The 18,200-nt window shown below is 47.7% G+C and overlaps 1 protein-coding gene across 2 annotated transcripts; it reads right to left on the reverse strand.

Annotated features, from left to right (window-relative positions):
- Positions 1-16,513: 16,513 nt before the first annotated feature.
- On the reverse strand, positions 16,514-17,941 carry LOC147732531 (heterogeneous nuclear ribonucleoprotein D0-like). 2 transcript variants are annotated; one of them, XM_086957065.1, is made up of 2 exons: positions 16,922-17,941; positions 16,536-16,823 (listed from the first exon to the last, which is right to left on the reverse strand). In XM_086957065.1, the coding sequence occupies exons 1-2, from the start codon at positions 17,829-17,831 to the stop codon at positions 16,759-16,761; spliced, it is 975 nt and encodes a 324-aa protein (XP_086813191.1). In that variant the 5' UTR covers positions 17,832-17,941; the 3' UTR covers positions 16,536-16,758. The 2 variants fall into 2 exon arrangements, with proteins under 2 accessions (XP_086813190.1, XP_086813191.1); XM_086957064.1 differs by having other exon boundaries at positions 16,514-17,941.
- Between the last annotated feature and the right edge of the window lie 259 nt (positions 17,942-18,200).

Raw genomic sequence — 18,200 nt, forward strand, 5'->3', positions numbered from 1 at the left:
TTTGATTTGAAAAAGAGTGTGTGGTCCCCCAAGGACCACCACCTCCCTGGGGCTAAAGTAAAGATTGGAAGGGGGCCACACAGCCCCCCTCCTACAACCATAGATGGACTGGGGACAGCCATCCCCTAGGCCTGGCTCCTTCTATGTCCCGGGGTGCCCACCACCGGAACATAGTTGTTTGCTATGACTTTGCAGGAGCTTTGCCACTTCCAGCCGAGCCATAGCAAACTGTACTCCGCTTTCAACAAGCGAGAGCATTTTGCTCTCGCTTATTCTAAGTGGAGCACAATTGCTTTGACAGAGAGGGAGCTGCATGTTAGCGGGTCCCACTCTGTCAAAGCAATGCCAGCTCCCGCTGTAGGCGGGGAGCCAGCAGATACCACAGGGACTTTAAGGCTCCCCTCACATTCCCTAACACAGTGAGTGCTCTGGGGGGGACCCAGCACCCACAAGTGAAGTGGGCCCCTGGGGTATAGGTACTAGGGGCAAAAATTGTCTCAGAAGATGGGCTACTCAGCCCCCTCCCTTTAACTGAATAAAAAGGCTAGGTCACAGGTGATGGGGTTGAAATCCTCCTGGGGAGAGGGGAGGGGGTGCTTGGCCCCCTCCCTTTGAGTTAGTCATTTAAAAAAAAATGCTAGACCCTGGGGGGTTAGGGTTCTTGGAGCTAAAATAGGCCCAGGGAGGCAGGCCGCACGGCTCCCCTCCCCTATTCAAAATTGGCCCAGGGAAGGAGGGCAGGCAGCCCCCTCCCCAAATACATTAAAAATACAACAAAACAATAAAATATCAAGTCATAGGAGGTCCTGACCCCTTTCTTCAGCACTCTGCAAATGCATCTCCTGGCGCTCTGTTGGTAGTGGGATGAAGTCCCCTTGGATGCTGAGGGTCCTTGGGGGCCAACAAGCCCCCCTGTTACCTCCAGTAAGTCCCACACAGTTGAGAGATGGTTGGGGGCCATGCCCCCTTTCCCACCACTCTGCAAACATGCCTTCTGGCGCACTACTAGTTGAGGGATGAAGTCCCTTGAATGCTGATGGTTCTTGGGGGCCAACAAGCCCTCCTGTTACCTCCAGTAAGTCCCAAGCAGCGGGATTGCTGAGAGGTTGTCAGAGGCTCCGCCCCTTTCTCGACCAGTCTGAAAATGCACCTCATGGTGAACTAATGATTGGGGTTAAAGTTTCTTTGGCTGCTGAGGGTCCGTAGGGGCCAACAAGCCCTCTAAATCACACACAGCAGGATTACTGGAAGGTTTTCACAGGCCACAACCCCGTTGCATTACTGGTTGGGGGATGAAGTCCTTTTGGAAGCTGAGGGTCTTAGGGGCCAAGAAGTCCTCCTGTTATCTCTAGTAAGTGTGGCACAGTGGGATTCGTGAGATGTGGTCGGAGACCACACCCCCATTCTCCAACACTCTACAAACATGCCTACTAGTTCAACAAGCATTTGCAATGCAATAGGTCTCGCAGCATTAAAGTTTGAGTTATTGGCATTGTATATGACAATGTGTTGCATTACATTTTTAGCAAAGTCTGTATTGGTGTATAAAGATGATTTACAAGATGATAGCGATGGAGTGGGGGATGGATGGATGGATGGAGTGGAGGGGATGGATGGATGGAGTGGGGGGATGGATGGATGGGGGATGGAATTCATGTGAGCATTAAAAAGAGGAATCTAAGGATAGAAATAAACGGGGCACCCTCCACTCGCATAGTGTATATAAATACAAGCCCCATTTATGCACCGCTCATTTCATTGTAGTGGGTCGTGCCCTACCTTCTGCACTCAAGCGAAAGGGGCAGCCTTATCCCATCTTAGGTAGTGAGATACAGCAAACTGGCTAAAACAACAGTTGACAAACTAGGAGACAGCAGCTTACTCACACTCCTTCATATACAACATTCCCTAACTAGAATATTTCCTGCCCCTTTCGCCTGCTTACCCTCACACAGAGGAACAATCCGATGACGAAAAGCGCGAGGAACTGTACGACGTGTTCATTGCACCCTTGAATCTGTGAGGTGTCTCCTTTTATGCACGGGTGAACAATTGTGGCTTATGTGGTACTTCTCAGACAGGGTACCAGCAGCTCCAGAAAAAGGATCAGGTGTACAAATGGGGCTAGGACTTGTATAAATCTTCCTGCCTTGCCTAGTCTCAGTGTATTTGGGTTACTAGCCATACATTTCGTCTACATACCTCTTTACTCATACTTATCATCCTTAAGGATTGTAAGTAAGGGAACAAAACAGCCCCCGGCCACCCCACACCACTGAGGGAAAATACGGTGTGGTTGTTAACGTTAAATGAAACCTCAGTTTTTTCAAGCCCTCCAAGCAGGGGGTCGGAGACAAACAGAAAGCGTTCAGTTCAATAATACATCCCAGGTTTCTTACCCTGCGCCAGCCAACTCCTGCCTCGTCAGCAGCTTAGAGCAACACTGCTCACGACAGATGTCCTCATTGTGGTGAAGTTTAAGACCTCATTTCCTTTACACTTGAACACATTGAAAGGTCAGACCTCTCTGCCAAGTATGAACCACGAGAGTGAAGCGCCGATGCTCTTTTGGGGCTTACATTGGAGCCAGACACACTCATGCTGAGGCAAAGCTGGTGGGGTCGCCAGTCAAACTGATTCCTGCGGTACCTGAACTGCGTTGAGTGTGCATGGTTGTTTTCTAAAACTAGTACACCAGGCTTCAGGCTTGAGCCAGGCTGGAGCTTTCAGTGGCTCGCTCGGCTCTTTAGTGAAGTTCATGCATCTTTCCCCCTCTTCCAATAGTTTCTGTCTGCAGTTTACAAGCCCCGTGGTTCCTGTCAGTTTGAAGATTTACTACTGAAAATGTACTTCTGCACTGGAGTAAGATTCCGATCCCGCTGGTTTTCGCAAAGGTTTCTAGAACTTCTTGTAGGAATCAGCAGTGGTTACAGACTCCTACGATTAAAAGTGAAACTCTTGTAAGGCACATGTGAGACTCCCTTTCTGCGTGTGTAGTTGTACTTGCTGTGCATTTAGCTTTAAAAGATGTGTTGTGTCTCTGCTGCAAAGTACTTTAACCTACACCCACCAGTTTGTGCTCCCCTCCTGGTGCTGCCCTGATTTGACATGACAATACTCTTGATATATATCATGTGTGAAGACTACACATGGGGTTACTCCTGCACGGCGGGTGTGCATCTGAGGCACAGCTCACCTGCGCACGAGGCTCTGTGAATCGACAAAGTTCTGCAGAGAGGCGTCTCTTCTCTGCTCCAGGTGCCTGACTCCAGGACTGACATCCGACTGGTTTTCTACCCTCAGCACCGAAATGTTACTGTTCCAGCGGTACAGAAATGAGCAAAGTCACCTAGAACCTGTATTTCTAGGCCTTATCTGTACATACTTCGAACAGAAACTTCTCAAAGAAAAAAAAAATTGTCCTCTAGACCTGCGTTAACGACCCCTGACTCATAATAGCGTGAGGGGGGCGGGATACAAAGACACGGATAGCGGGAGGGGGGCGGGATGCAATAGCGGGAGGGGGGCGGGATACATAGACACAGACAGCGGGACGGGGAAGGATGCAAAGGGAATGAGGACACGGACAGCGGGAGGGGGTGGGATGCAATGGGAACGAGGACACACACCAGCGGGAGGGGGGTGGGAACAAGGACACAGACCAGTGGGAGGGGGCGGAAATGAGGACATGGACGCAGCTGTTTTCAAGAACACTCGCATTGACATTAAATAACTTCCATGCCAACAATTGTCGTAGAACAGAAAAAGTGGGAGCATTAAAAACATTTACAGACCATTTAGCAATGATAAGCGATCCCCCCAGGATCTTCATAGCGGTGGCGAAAGTGAAAGCGCGGTGGGAGCGCACGAGACGCCGTCGCCGTGAGCGTGCACATTGGCTGCTCCCAGTCTGAATTGCAGACTGACTCACGCGTGCGACCAAATCTGGTTAACAATCCTGCGCGCGTGACCAGCTCTTGTCTCTCCTATTGACAATGATGCGCCCGTGGCCAGCTCTTGTCTCCACTCGTTGTCGGCTGAGCCGACGACTATAGTTCTCGCAGCGAGAGAGCGCTTTCGTGCGCTTTTCACAGACGAGACCAAAAAACCATAGAAATTCACGAAGAAACCAAAGGGTACAGGGATGTTCTAGTTAGGAAATAGAATTTAAAACACCTTGGAAATACACAGAAAAAACTAAGGTTACAGGGACGTTATGGTTAGATTGACATTTGATTCGTACAAAACCAGAGCAATTCAGCAATTTAGTTAGCTGAGCTAACTATAACTTACGCACCCACATGCACTTCTTATGAACTAACATATTACATCACTCATGACATGGTCAGTGACATCACTCATGACATCACTCATGACATCGCAAATGACATCACTGATTACATGCACACTCAAAGTATTTAACTTCAGTGCCAGGGATTACTATAACAATGTGTGCATTTTGAGACCAAAAAATATATTTGCTGTTTTTTTTAGATTGACATGAGCGTACCAGCTTCCCCGACAATAATGTTTTGCTAAAGAATCATGACAAAGCAAAACACGCATTGACAAAGCCAAAAGACTGACAGTCAATGCCAAACCTGTTGGCTTTGCAATTGGTTGATTATTTTATTGCTGGGACATCGGATCAGGGCACTGGCCAAAAGAAAGATCCCATACTTGCTAAACAGCATGCAAGACTGCGAGAAGTTGACCTGATATATGATGTCTCCAATTCTGGGGGCACCTTGTATCAGTCCAAACAATCCCTTATGGTGGTGGTTGTAAGTCAACCTTATAGACAAGCTATCCTAGGGGTAGCATGGACTAAGCAGCCTTCAGGCTAAACTCAAGAGTGCATGTGAAGCCAGCTGTTTTACCAAATGCAATCCTGTAATATCAAATGAAAGGACACCACACAAGCTATATATTATAAAAATATATGTATTTATTACTAGAATAATCCCCTGTACTCTTTATGAGTATAGAAGTACAAGCGTTTAAACAAAAGCACAGTAAAACATATGAAAGTTGCACAATTTGGATGAGGCCAGGGGCCACTCAAACCATATACTAAATAAGTGGTATAAGTATCACGAATCGAACAGCGGTAAGGCCTAAGGCTTTGGGAATCGCTGGGACTAATCAGGACTAGCAATGATGAAGTAGGGAAAAGCCTGCGGGATTCGGTGCAGCGCTTAAAGCACACGCATGCACCAATGCAAAGTCAATGGTGCGCAAAGACACTAGAGGTGTAAACCACTACAGGATCACCGGCGTTCAAGAGTTACCTCACCCACAGGAAGCGGATGCACAGGTGCAAAGTCATGTGGGCTTTCGTCGTGTAGATCTATGGAGCCTGGAGATGAAGATGCTGCAGGCGGCCAGAGGAGAAGTGTCCGGTGCGATCCTAGGGTGGATTGAAGATGTAGAGTACCTGAAAGCAGAGGGGACAGAGTCTGGGTCACTCAGCAGTGGCCAGGGTGGAACCAGGAAGGAACCAGGCAATGTCGGGCGCAATCAGGTGGTTGTCCAGAAGCTTTCCTCCGCTGCCACAAGGACTCTGGAGCACCGAGGATGTCCAGGAGTGGATCATGAGCTGTCCCACAATGGCTCTCGCTGTCGGCGGTGTCGGCTTCCGGAATGGAGCAAACAAACCTTAGCAAGTGCAACCCACGCAGGATTCAAAGATTGCTTCTTACTCGGACCAGCAAGGTTAGAGTGGGTGCTCCTTTTCAGGGGAGCGAGGGCCAGTCTGGTGCAACCAGACTAGCAGAGCAAATTCAAAGGTTCATTGGTACTGGGGCTGCTAGCCAACAGGCAAGCGACCGGTCCAACGCGTCAAGCAGAAAGATGCAAAAGGGCCCCATGCAGCACTCGGGGAGTGTGGAGGGGAGAGCTTTGGTGCAAAACCTGCTCGGGCTGGGGCTTCTCAAACCCCAATGCACAGCATCGAGGGAGCCTCAGGAGCTGCACGGTCAGCACTTCATAGTTTTTCCAAGATGGCCGGCACCATGCTTCAGGTCGTGTCCACTGGTCTCAGACTTGCTGGGACTGTGGATCGGGCTGTTGGAAGGCAGGAATGCTGGGTCTTGTTGATCTCTGTTGCTCAAGTTCTGGCGGGAACTGCAACAAAGCATAGGGTGAGGTGCTAGATGGTGCCTCTTTGCAGAGGGTGGTCACTCCTTGACCACAAGGGAGATTCTTCAGTCTTCCACGTCGAGTGGGATGTCGATGGGTCCAGAGTTTTGTTTCATAAGTTTCAGTCAGGATAATCTGATGTGCATTCGCACAGATCCTACCTTTATTCAAAATCAAGGGGCTGGATTACCTGCTAGGTCCCTCCTATGGGTGGGACCCAGGAAGGAGGTGGTTACACCCCTTTCTCTTTGACCAGTTTCGCGCCAGAGCTGGGACTGGAGGGTCCCAGCACCGGTTTGAACTGGACTATGCATGGGAAGCCTTGTGCTTCCCAGGCAATGTCTAGTTTCATTCAACCCTCCCTGCTACAATCCACTATCTCCTGTCTGGGGTGGTGTGACACCTCCCTGTGACAGGATATCTTTTGCCCAGGCCTCCCCTGCCGGAGTTTTGGTCAGCAGCAGGAGGCCAGACTCGTGTCTGTGGCAGCAGCATCCATTTTGTGATGCTGGGGCTTTGGTTAGATTTAACCGCGTTTAAGCAAAGTAACATGTCTTCTCCCTCTAGAAGGGTGGAATGCTACCCCCGTCACCAGGACTGGTAAGGGGGTAGTATTACAAAGCGTATGACACCTTACACGACATGTTTTGATAAAGCCAAACCAAAGTTAGCAAGTAACCGCGAGGATTACAATGCACTTAAGAGTATATGGTATGGCAATATCCCGGAACAGCGAAGGTAGTTGGTCCCGACAGCTGCAGACAGGCTCAGCTCATGCTAGAGCACCATCTCACATAAAACCAAGCACTCTGCCTCCAGGATTGTTAAGGTCTGCCATAGGAGTGACTTATAGGTATATATGTGTCCAGATATAGGTTTAGATATAGGTATACTATATCTAAGCAAGGGGTGATTACACGACCTTGCCCCAGCTGAGTGACCACCCAGTTGTGTCAGTTTGGATGGCCAGCCAGGGGTGGCAAAAGATATGCTGCAGCCCCTGGTAGGCCTTGGATGCACCTATGCCCTGGGCACCTATAGTGCACTGTACAGGGGCTAATAAGGTGAACCAATGTCCAATTGGGTATGTACCTAAAGTACATGGATATGAATTTAGAGAGAGAACAGCAGGCTGTGGGTCTGATTAGCAAGCCCACAGCCACATTATGTCAAAAACCAGTGAAGCAAAAGCAAAAATTTGGGGTGACCATAGGAAAGCAGACCCTTCTCTCCTACATAGCCCCCCCCCCCAAACGCAGGGACATTAAACTTAACCTTGACCAGATAAGTCTTCATGTTCTAAGTGGAAATACCTGGAGAGACCATCTGCATTACCATGGTCTGTCCCTGGTCTGTTTTCCACTGTAAAGTCCATTCCCTGTAGGGAAATGGACCACCTAAGCAGTTTGGGATTCTCACCCTTCATCTGATTTAGCCACAAGAGGGGCTTATGGTCTGTCTGAATTAGGAAGTGAGTGCCAAACAAGTATGGTCTCAACTTCTTCAGGGCCCAAACCACAGAAAAGGCCTCCCTCTCAATGGCTGACCAACGTTTCTCTCTAGGGGTCAGCCTTCTGTTAATAAAAGCAATGGGCTGGTCTTGACCATCTACATTAAGTTGTGAAAGCACAGCTCCCACCCCCAACTCAGAAGCATCTGTTTGAACAATGAACTGTTTGGAGTAGTCAGGACTCTTCAGGATAGGTGCAGAGCACATGGCCTTCTTCAGGTCATCAAATGCCTTTTGACAGCTGACTGTCCACTGAAATTTTTTGGCATCTTCTTAGATGTCAGATCATTTAATGGTGTTACAATGGACCCATAGTTCTTTACAAATTTCCTGTAATATCCAGTCAGGCCCAAGAAGTCTCTGACTTGTGCCTGGGTAGTTGGAGGAACCCAGTCCTTTATGGTCTGGATCTTACTCTCCAGTGGTTGAACCTGACCCCTACCTACTAGGTGGCCCAGGTACACACCCTTGCTCTGCCCTATCTGGCACTTGGTAGCCTTGATAGTCAGGCCTGCCTTTTGCAGGGCCTCCAGAACGTTCTTCAGGTGGACCAGGTGATCCTCCCAGGTGGAGCTGAAGACAGCAATATCATCTGGATATGCTGCACAAAAGTCATCCAACTGAGCAAAGACTTGATTCACCAACCTTTGGAAAGTGGCAGGTGCATTCTTCAAACCAAAGGGCATTAGCACAAATTGATAATGTCCACTCGGGGTTTAGAATGCTGTTTTGGCTTTAGACTCCTCAGCTAACCTGATTTGCCAATAGCCAGCTGTCAAGTCAAATGCGCTCAGAAATTTGGCAGAAGCCAACTTATCTATGAGCTCATCTGCCCTTGGAATGGGATGAGCATCTGTCCTAGTGACAGCATTGAGACCTCTGTAGTCCACACAAAACCTTATTTCTCTATTTCCATCTTTGGTATGGGGCTTTGGCACAAGGACTACTGGGCTGGCCCATGGGCTCTCGGATGGCTCAATCACTCCAAGTTCAAGCATTTTCTGCACCTCAGCCTTTATACAATCCCTGACATGGTCAGGTTGCCTGTAGATTTTATTCTTCGCAGGCAGACTGTCACCAGTGTCCATCTCATGGGTGCACCAGTTAGTTTGACTGGGTGTGAGAGAAAACATATGTCTATGAGCCTGCAACATCTGTCTGCAGTCCCATTGCTGCTAGTCATTGAGGCTGCCTGCCAAGGCTACTCCATCCACTGAACCATCATCAGGGTTCTGGGATAACAGGTCTGGGAGAGGGTCACTCTCTTCCTCCTGGTCCCCATCTGTAGCCATGAGTAAACCCATGTCTTCCCTGTCAACAAATGCTTTCAATCTGTTTACATGGAGCACCCTGTGGGGGCTCTTAGCGGTGCCAAGGTCCACCAAGTAGGTGACCTCTCCCTTTTTCTCCAGTATGGTGTAGGGTCCATACCATTTGTCTTGGAGAGCTGCTGGGGCCACTGGCTCCAACACCCACACCTTCTGCCCTGGCTGGTACTCAGTCAGAACAGCCTTTTGGTCATGCCAAGCTTTCTGTAATTCTTGGCTGGCCTCCAGGTTTTTGGTTGCCTTCTTCATGTATTTAGCCATCCTGGAGCGGAGACCAAGTTCATAGTCCACAACATCAAGTTTAGGCTTTTTGAGAGGTAACTCCCATCCTTCCTTCACAAGACACAATGAACCCCTTACAGGGTGGCCAAACAAAAGTTCAAAAGGGCTGTAGCAGCCAACCCCCTTCTGTGGGACCTCTCTGTAAGCAATGAGTAGGCAGGGTAAAAGGATGTCCCACCTTCACCTGAGCTTTTCAAGTGACCCTTTGATCATTCCCTTTAGGGTCTTGTTGAACCTTTCAACAAGCCCATTGCACTGTGGATGATAGGGTGTGGTAAACTTATAGTTCACTCCACACTCTTTCCACATTGCTTTCAAATATCCAGACATGAAGTTGGTACCTTGTCTGAAAGTACCCCCTTTGGAAAGCCCACTCTTGAGAAAACTGCAAGTAGGGTCCTTGCCACAACAGGAGCTGTTGTGGTCCTCAGGGGAATTGCCTCTGGATACCTGGTGGCATGATCCACTACCACCAGTATAAATCTGTGCCCAGATGCTGTTTGGGGGTCTATTGGTCCAACAATGTCTATCCCCACTCTCTCAAAGGGCACCTCCACCACAGGTAGTGCTATCAGGGGGGCCTTTGTGGTGCCACCTGATTTGCCACTGGCTTGGCAAGTGACACAGGAGCGACAAAACTCCTTGGTGTTCTCTGACATATGAGGCCACTGAAAATGAGGGACAAGTCTCTTCCAGGTCTTATTCTGGCCTAAGTGTCCTGCTAGGGGAATTTCATGGGCCAAGGTGAGAAGGAAGCCACTAAATTGTAGAGGTATAACCAACCTCCTGGTAGCACCAGGCTTGGGATCTCTAGCCTCTGAATAAAGGAGCCCATCATCCCAATACACTTTATTGGTACCTTGAGCATTCCCAGCAGCCTCAGCGGCAACCTGCTGACTGAGGGGTTCAAGAGAAGGGCAAGTTAACTGAGCCTGCCCCAGGTCTGCCTTTGAGGGTCTCCCTGTCCCCAGAAACTCAACCTGATCAGGTTCAAGCTCTTCAGAGACAGTCTCCTCTTGGATCACAGAATCAGCCTCCTGTGAGATCTGATCCTCAACCTCGGGCAAGTAGGAAAGCACTGCCTTAACCCTCTTGCTCTTCCTCTTGGGTTGTGGTTGGTCTATAGTTTCAAGATCCACCACAGGTTCAGGTAGGCACTTCTTGGCCTGAGTCCTGGTTACAGCAAGGACATGTGCTGAAATACCTAGCATCTCTGCATGAGTCCTGTACTCCACTTCTGACCATAAAGAATTCTCTAGATCATTGCCCAAAAGACAGTCAACTGGGAGGTCTGCACTCACAACAACTTTCTTGAGGCCATTTACCCCTCCCCGGGAGAAGTTAACAACAGCCACACTATGTGTAGTAGTGGCATTGCTAGCATTGGTCACTAGGTAATTCTCACCTAGTACAATTTGTCCAGGGTCCTCAAAGTTTGGTGTCACCATAGTGACACTGGCACATGTGTCCCTGTAGGCTGGAGCCAGTTTCTCATTAATTAAAGGTGTCTGCCTATACTTGCCCAAAGTATTAGGACTCATAGTAGTGGGTATAGCTATGTTCGCATCATAGAGCAGAACTGCCTGAGTAGGGATTCTGACTAGGCCAGACTCCATCTCAGTACCCAGGGTTAACCCCACTATAGCCTTGGGTTGTGTACCACCACTGCTGACTGTACTAGGGAGTGCAGGTGCCTTAGGGGCTGCAGTGGTAGGAACTGGATTTTTCTTGGTGCATTCACTCCCCCAGTGGGAAGTGGACTTACAGGTATTGCACCAAGGCTTCTTTAGGCCATCATTCTTCTTCTTGTTTCCATTCTGGGAACCACCCTCCTTATTAGAATTATTTTGTGGGCTTGAAGAAGACTTCTGTTCTTTTTCTTTTTTTTGCCACCCTTCTGGTGTACCTTTTTCTGATCACCACCTTGGTTCTAGTTTTTCTGCTTAACCCTGGTTCTGACCCATTTGTCCGCCTTCTTTCCCAATTCTTGGAGAGAGGTCAGATCTAGGTCAATCAGGTGTTGATGCAACAGCTGGTTCTGGCAATTATTAAGGATCTGTTCTCTCATTATTAGATTGTACAATCCTGTATAGTCTGAAACTTTACTTCCCAGCAACCAACCTTCCAAAGCCTTAGTGGCACATTCAATAAATCAGTCCAGTCCTGAGTCTGAGCTTTTTGGGTATCTCTGAACAACAACCTGTATTGCTCAGTGGTTAGGCCAAACCCATCAATAAGAGCACGCGTCAGGACAGTGTAGTTTTTAGCATCCTCAGGTCTAACAGTGAGGAGCTTATATCTCCCTTTCTCAGAAAAGGAGAGCCATAAAATTGCAGCCCACTGGTCTTGGGGAACCTGCTGTACCATGCAGGCTCTCTCAAGAGCAGTTATCCACTTGTGGATGTCATCCCCATCTCTGTAGGGGGGCACAATTTTGCCCAGGTTTCTATGTTTATAGGACCTGTCTTTATCTCTAGGGATAATGTTGCTGCCACCAGTGGAATCTAATCCACATAATTTGTGTTCCCTTGCTAAAGCAAGTTTAGCTTGGGCCAGGGCCACCTCCTCTCTCTCTATCTGGAGTTTGACAGCTCTCATCCTGGCCTTATGCTCTTTTCTCTGGGGGGAAGTCATTCCCCTTTGAGATTCCCTTGAGGCACTAGAAAGGTGAGATTCCTTGGAAGGAGATCTATCCCTTCTATTGCCTGGAAGTACTCTTTTATGGAATCTGGGGAGGGGCTGGCCCTCTCCATTTCCATGTAGGTCCAAGTTGGCTTGGCTAAGCCGCCCAACTGGCCCCTGGTTGTCTCCTTGATCCTGATCTGACTCTGCACCTTCTGGTTCAGGGTCCACCTCCTCATCTTCTACCTCTGGGGTGGTGTTCTCAGTCTCTGGGGGGTTCACTCCATCTCCTAAGTCACCTGAGGGAGCTGCACTAGCTTTCTCAAGATCATCCTTCTCCAGGATGGCTATCAGGATGGGAATTGTAGGGTTGTGACCCTTTTTCGGCCTCCTTGCAGTGCAAAAGGCACTCAAGTCCCTATGGCTGACATGACTTCTAGTGAGGTGTAAGTGGTGCACTTACCTACACTAAGTGTTTTCCTACTGTACCCGGCTAGTGAGTTGTAGGCAGGGTGTGCTAAGCCCTTTGATCTACAACTACTAAGTTCAGTAGAACTTAACTATGTAAGCTTAGTTTATATGTACCTAAGGTACTTAATGTAATCTTTCAATTTGATAAAAAGATTGCAATGGTAAAACAACAGCAAGCTCAAATCCCACCGCTGCCACCAATGTGAGAAGTTGGCCTGATATATGATGTCTCCAATTCTGGGGGCACCTTGTATCAGTCCAAACAATCCCTTATGGTGGTGGTTGTAAGTCAACCTTATAGACAAGCTATCCCAGGGGTAGCATGGACTAAGCAGCCTTCAGGCTAAACTCAAGGGGGCATGTGAAGCCAGCTGTTTTACAAAATGCAATCCTGTAATATCAAATGAAAGGACACCACACAAGTTATATATTATAAAAATATATGTATTTATTACTAGAATAATCCCCTGTACTCTTTATGAGTATAGAAGCACATGCGTTTAAACAAAAGCACAGTAAAACATATGAAAGTTTCACAATTTGGATGAGGCCAGGGGCCACTCAAACCATATACTAAATAAGTGGTATAAGTATCACTAATAGAACAGTGGTAAGGCCTAAGGCCTTGGGAATCGCTGGGACTAATCGGGACCAGCAATGATGAAGTCGGGAAAAGCCCGCGGGATTCGAGTGCAGCGCTTAAAGCACATGCATGCACCAATGCAAAGTCAATTGTGCGTAAAAGTTATTGAGTTACTGTTTTAAGAGTCTTCCGACTGGACTAGAAGTACAAAACTTTAGACTTAGACATTAGAGGTATAAATCACTACAGGAGCACCGGCGTTCAAGAGTTACCTCACCCACAGGAAGCGGGTGCACAGGTGCAAAGTCGTATCGGCTTTCATCGTGTAGATCTATGGAGCCTGGAGATGAAGATGCTTCAGGCGGCCAGAGGAGAAGTGTCCGGTGCAATCCAAAGGTGGATCGAAGATGTAGAGTACCTGAAAGCAGAGGGGACAGAGTCTGGGTCACTCATCAGTGACCAGGGTGGAACCAGGAAGGAACCAGGCAATGTCGGGCGCAATCAGGTGGTTGTCAAGAAGCTCGTCTCCACTGCCACGTGGACTCTGGGGCACCGAGGATGTCCAGGAGTGGATCATGAGCTGACCCACAAAGGCTCTCGCCTTCGGCTGTGTTGGCTTCCGAATTGGAGCAAAAAAACCTTGGCAAGCGCAACCCGCTCAGGATTTGAAGATCGCTTCTTTCTCGGATCAGCAAGGTCAGAGCGGGTACTCCTTTTCAGGGGAGCGAGGGCCAGTCTGGAGCAACCAGACTAGCAGAGCAAATTCAAAGGTTCTTCGGTACTGGGACCGCTAGCCAACGGGCAAGCGACCGGACCAACGCGTCGAGCAGAAAGATGCAAAAGGGCCCCACGCAGCACTCGGTGAGTGTGTAGGGGAGAACTTTGGTGCAAAGTTTGCTCGGGGCTGGGGCTTCTCAAACCCTAATGCACAGCTTCAAGGAAGCCTCGGGAGCTGCACGGGAGCTACACGGTCAGCACTTTGTAGTTTTTCCAAGATGGCCGGCCCCACGCTTCAGGTCACCTCCACAGGTCTCAAACTTGCTGGGACTGTGGATCGGGCTGTTGGAAGGCAGGAACGCTGGGTTTTGTTGATCTCTGTTGCTCGAGTTCTGGCGGGAACTGCAACAAAGCAAATGGTGAGGCGCTGGATGGTGCCTGTTTGCACAGTGTGGTCACTCCTTGACCACAAGGGAGATTCTTCAGTCTTCAGGGATATCGAAGGGTCCAGAGTTTCGTTTCATAAGTTTCAGTCAGGATAATCTGATGTGCATCTGCACAGCTCCTACCTTTATTCCAAATCAAGGGGCTGGATTACCTGCTAGGTCCCTCCTATGGGTGGGACCCAGGAAGGGAGTGGTTACACCCCTTTCCCTTTGTCCAGTTTCGTGCCAGAGCTGGGACTGGAGGGTCCCAGCACCGGTTTGAACTGGACTATGCATGGGAAGCCTTGTGCTCCCCAGGCAGTGTCTAGTTTCATTCAACTATCTCTGCTACAATCCACTATCTCCTGTCTGGGCTGGTGTGACACCTCCCTGTGACAGGATATCTATTGCCCAGGCCTCCCCTGCCGGAGTGTCTGTCAGCAGCAGGAGGCCAGACTCGTGTCTGTGGTAGCAGCATCCATTTTGTGATGCTGGGGCTTTGGTTAGATTTAACCGCGTTTAAGCAAAGTAACATGTCTTCTCCCTCTAGAAGGGTGGAATGCTACCCCCGTCACCAGGACTGGCGAGGGGGTAGTATTCCAAAGCGTATGACACCTTACACAACATGTTTTGATAAAGCCAAATCAAAGTTAGCAAGTAACCACGAGGATTATAATGCACTTAAGAGTATATGGTATGGCAATATCCCGGAACAGCTAAGGGAGTTGGTCCCGACAGCTGCAGACAGGCTCAGCTCATGCTAGAGCACCATCTCACATAAAACCAAGCACTCTGCCTCCAGGATTGTTAAGGCCTGCCATAGGAGTGACTTATAGGTATATATGTGTCCAGATATAGGTTTAGATATTGGTATACTATATCTAAGCAAGGGGTGATTGCACGACCTTGCCCCAGCTGAGTGATCAGCCAGTTGTGTCAGTTTGGATGGCCAGCCAGGGGTGGTAAAAGATATGCTGCAGCCCGTGGTAGGCCTTGGATGCACCTATGCCCTGGGCACCTATAGTGCACTGTACAGGGGCTAATAAGGTGAACCAATGTCCAATTGGGTATGTACCTAAAGTACATGGATATGAATTTAGAGAGAGAACAGCAGGCTGTGGGTCTGATTAGCAGGCCCACAGCCACATTATGTCGAAAACCAGTGAAGCAAAAGCAAAAATATGGGGTGACCATAGGAAAGCAGACCCTACTCTCCTACAAAGACGCAAGCTACAGAGCACCAAGATCTATTTGCCTGCCCCATCAAGCTTCTTTTTACAAAAAAAAAGAAAAAGAGACACTCACAAATGGTGGTCCCCATGAATATCGAAATTACAGTATTAATGGGACAGAATATCGAAAATAAAATATTGACAGGAAAATAAATGTAGAATTTTTACACCGAACACCACATATATGTACCTAAGAGGTACATATATTTTCAAGGTACGCAGGTGTGGAGTTAGGAATAGTAAATCTTTCCTATATGCACTTGCCTTTTGAAATGTTGTGCCTCAATATTCTGGCCTCGATTTTAGTATGTCAATATTGTTGGTGTCAACATTCAGTAGTACATTCCACAAAAATTAGCCCCCTAACCAGAATCAACATAAAGTCATGTACAATATTAATGACAATTAACATGAAGTTTTATTGCTGCCAATTAGTGAGCAGCTCAAGTTTACCTTACCTTCAAAATGTTTACCATACCTTCTTTTGGGAAACATATATAGGCAATACTCTCACGAAAGATATGGATTCGGCTGGTTTTCAATCTAACTTTGTAACTCTCATATACCATGCTCCCTCTATACTGCATAGGTCACCGTACTTCTTATGAATATGTGCGCGCTGATTTGGGCCCTCAAATGTTTTTCTTTTACACTCTATAAGTGTGCTCAGAATAAGTTGGTACGGCAGTGCAATCTTGTCTTTTCACAGACATGTCTACGCGGATCCTTGCACAAACATCACATGTTGCATGATATTTTCAAATTGGGGCATTCCAGCAGCATATGTATACTGAACATTTTGTAAGTGTTCTTTTGACTAATTCCGGTATGCCTGGTGGCCATTGCGCCACATGCTTTTCATTTCACTTTCACAGCACAAACATTGCAGAAGAATTGCACTTGGTTCATTGGAGAACATGCAGCTGAACCTGGACTGATCTTTTGAGAGCCCCATGTTTCTTAACTTGCTATAGATAGGGCAGCTGTGGGATAACTCAGCGGGTGAATGCATCTGTTACTGAGATATGCATACGACCTACAGGACATAGCTTTGAATATGACAGGTCTGGCAAGTATTTTCACCCTTCTAGGTCGATACAATGAGTATTAGTGAATTTGGTAATTAGAACCACTGAATTACACCAGGGAGTGATTGTGACAGAAAATGCTATATACAAGTGACTTGTTTTTTTTTTTTTTTGTTTGTTTTTTTTTTTTTTTTTTTTTTTTTATATAAAAGTTTTATTAAAAAAAATACAAGACTACATCATGACTGTCACACTGGGCTTAACATGGGGCTTGTTCTACTGTCATGTGAGGAATCAGATTTCTTTTTTTAATTAAGAATAGTAAATGAGTAAGACAATAAAAACAAAGTCATAACGCAAACTTAAAACTGAACTTCAGTAAGGACCCAACGGTTACTTCCATTTCAGGAACTTGATACTCAGTTCAAATTATGTGCATGTGATGGGCGCCACCTCGTATGAATCTTTGACCCAGAAAGTGTTGCTTCTGCATCTGTTTGGGACAAGTTGCAAATGGAATATTTTAGTATGGTTTGAAACTATTTTGATGACCACCTCGCCTGGGTGCTTTCCCATAACCACTCTGCTGATTACTATAATCCCCATAGCCATAGTAGTTGTTGTAGCCAGTGTAGTCATAACCACCATAGCCTCCATATCCTTGGCCACCATACCCGTAACTGCCATAGCCGGGATTCCAGTAATTGCCGTATCCTTGGCTCCAGCCTGGACTGGGACCTCCTATTCCACCTGGCATACCCCTGCCACGAGCTCGCGCTGCAAATCCACCTCTAACAGCAGCTACAGGTCCCCACTGCTGCTGCTGGTATTGTTCCTTTGTCATTGCTATTTTGATTTCACATTTACTGAGGCCAACGTTGTGGTACTTCTTTTCCATAACTTTCTTAACAGTTTCCTCCTCTGTAAATGTGATGAAACAGAAACCCCGTCTTTTGTTAGTCTTGTTGTCCATGGGGAGCTCTACAGCTTCCACCTCTCCAAAGGTAACAAAGTATTCCCTTATTTTCTCTTCAGGTGTATCAGGGGAAAGGCCTCCGACAAATACTTTTTTCACTGGTTCTTTTGTTTTCATCGCTTTGGCTCTTTTAGGGTCTATCACTTTGCTGTTCAATTTATGTTCTTTTTGCTCCATCACCTTATCCACACCCTGAGCATCTTTAAACAGTATAAAGCCAAAACCCCTTGATCGCCCTGTGATGGGATCTAACTTCAGTGTGCAGTCTACAACTTCTCCAAATTTTGAAAAATAGTCCTTCAGATCTTTCTTTGTAGTGTCCCAGCTGAGGCCTCCGATAAACATTTTCCCCTCGTCCTCCTGGTTTTTGCTGGCATCGATCTTGGTGCCTTCGCTTCGGCCACTGGCATCGCCGCCCGCCCCGGCCTCGTCTGTCGCTGCCTCGGCGGCTCCCTCCTCGGTCTCCTCCGGCCCCAGAGCCATCCCACTCTCCATCTGATCGTCCTCTTCCGACATGGCGATCGGTGGATAAGCAGCGACTGTGTGAAGATGTTAAAGCGTGGGGTGTTGGTCTCGGCGGCTCCCCGGATTTTCCCTCTAATGGCGGCCGCTGCAGGTAGGAGCTCCTGAAAATCGTGTTGTCACAAATCTTGACACAGCGCACAACCATCACCTTAAAGAGCATAAATGTTCTATCTGGTGCACTGTAAATAAAAGTGAAAAATCAAAGAAAAAAGCTGAAGACAAGGAGGTCCAGTGGTGTTATATTGGCAGCTACTGGGCATGGTGGGTGAGACACAGGTTCATTTCTGCTCTCTATGTCTGTATTTATGTCAAGTTTCAGTCGTGTTTTGAACTTTACTTCACTCAAACAAGTCACTCCAG

This window comes from Lissotriton vulgaris, chromosome 2_1 (genome assembly GCF_964263255.1).
Source record: "Lissotriton vulgaris chromosome 2_1, aLisVul1.2, whole genome shotgun sequence".
NCBI lineage: Eukaryota > Metazoa > Chordata > Amphibia > Caudata > Salamandridae > Lissotriton > Lissotriton vulgaris.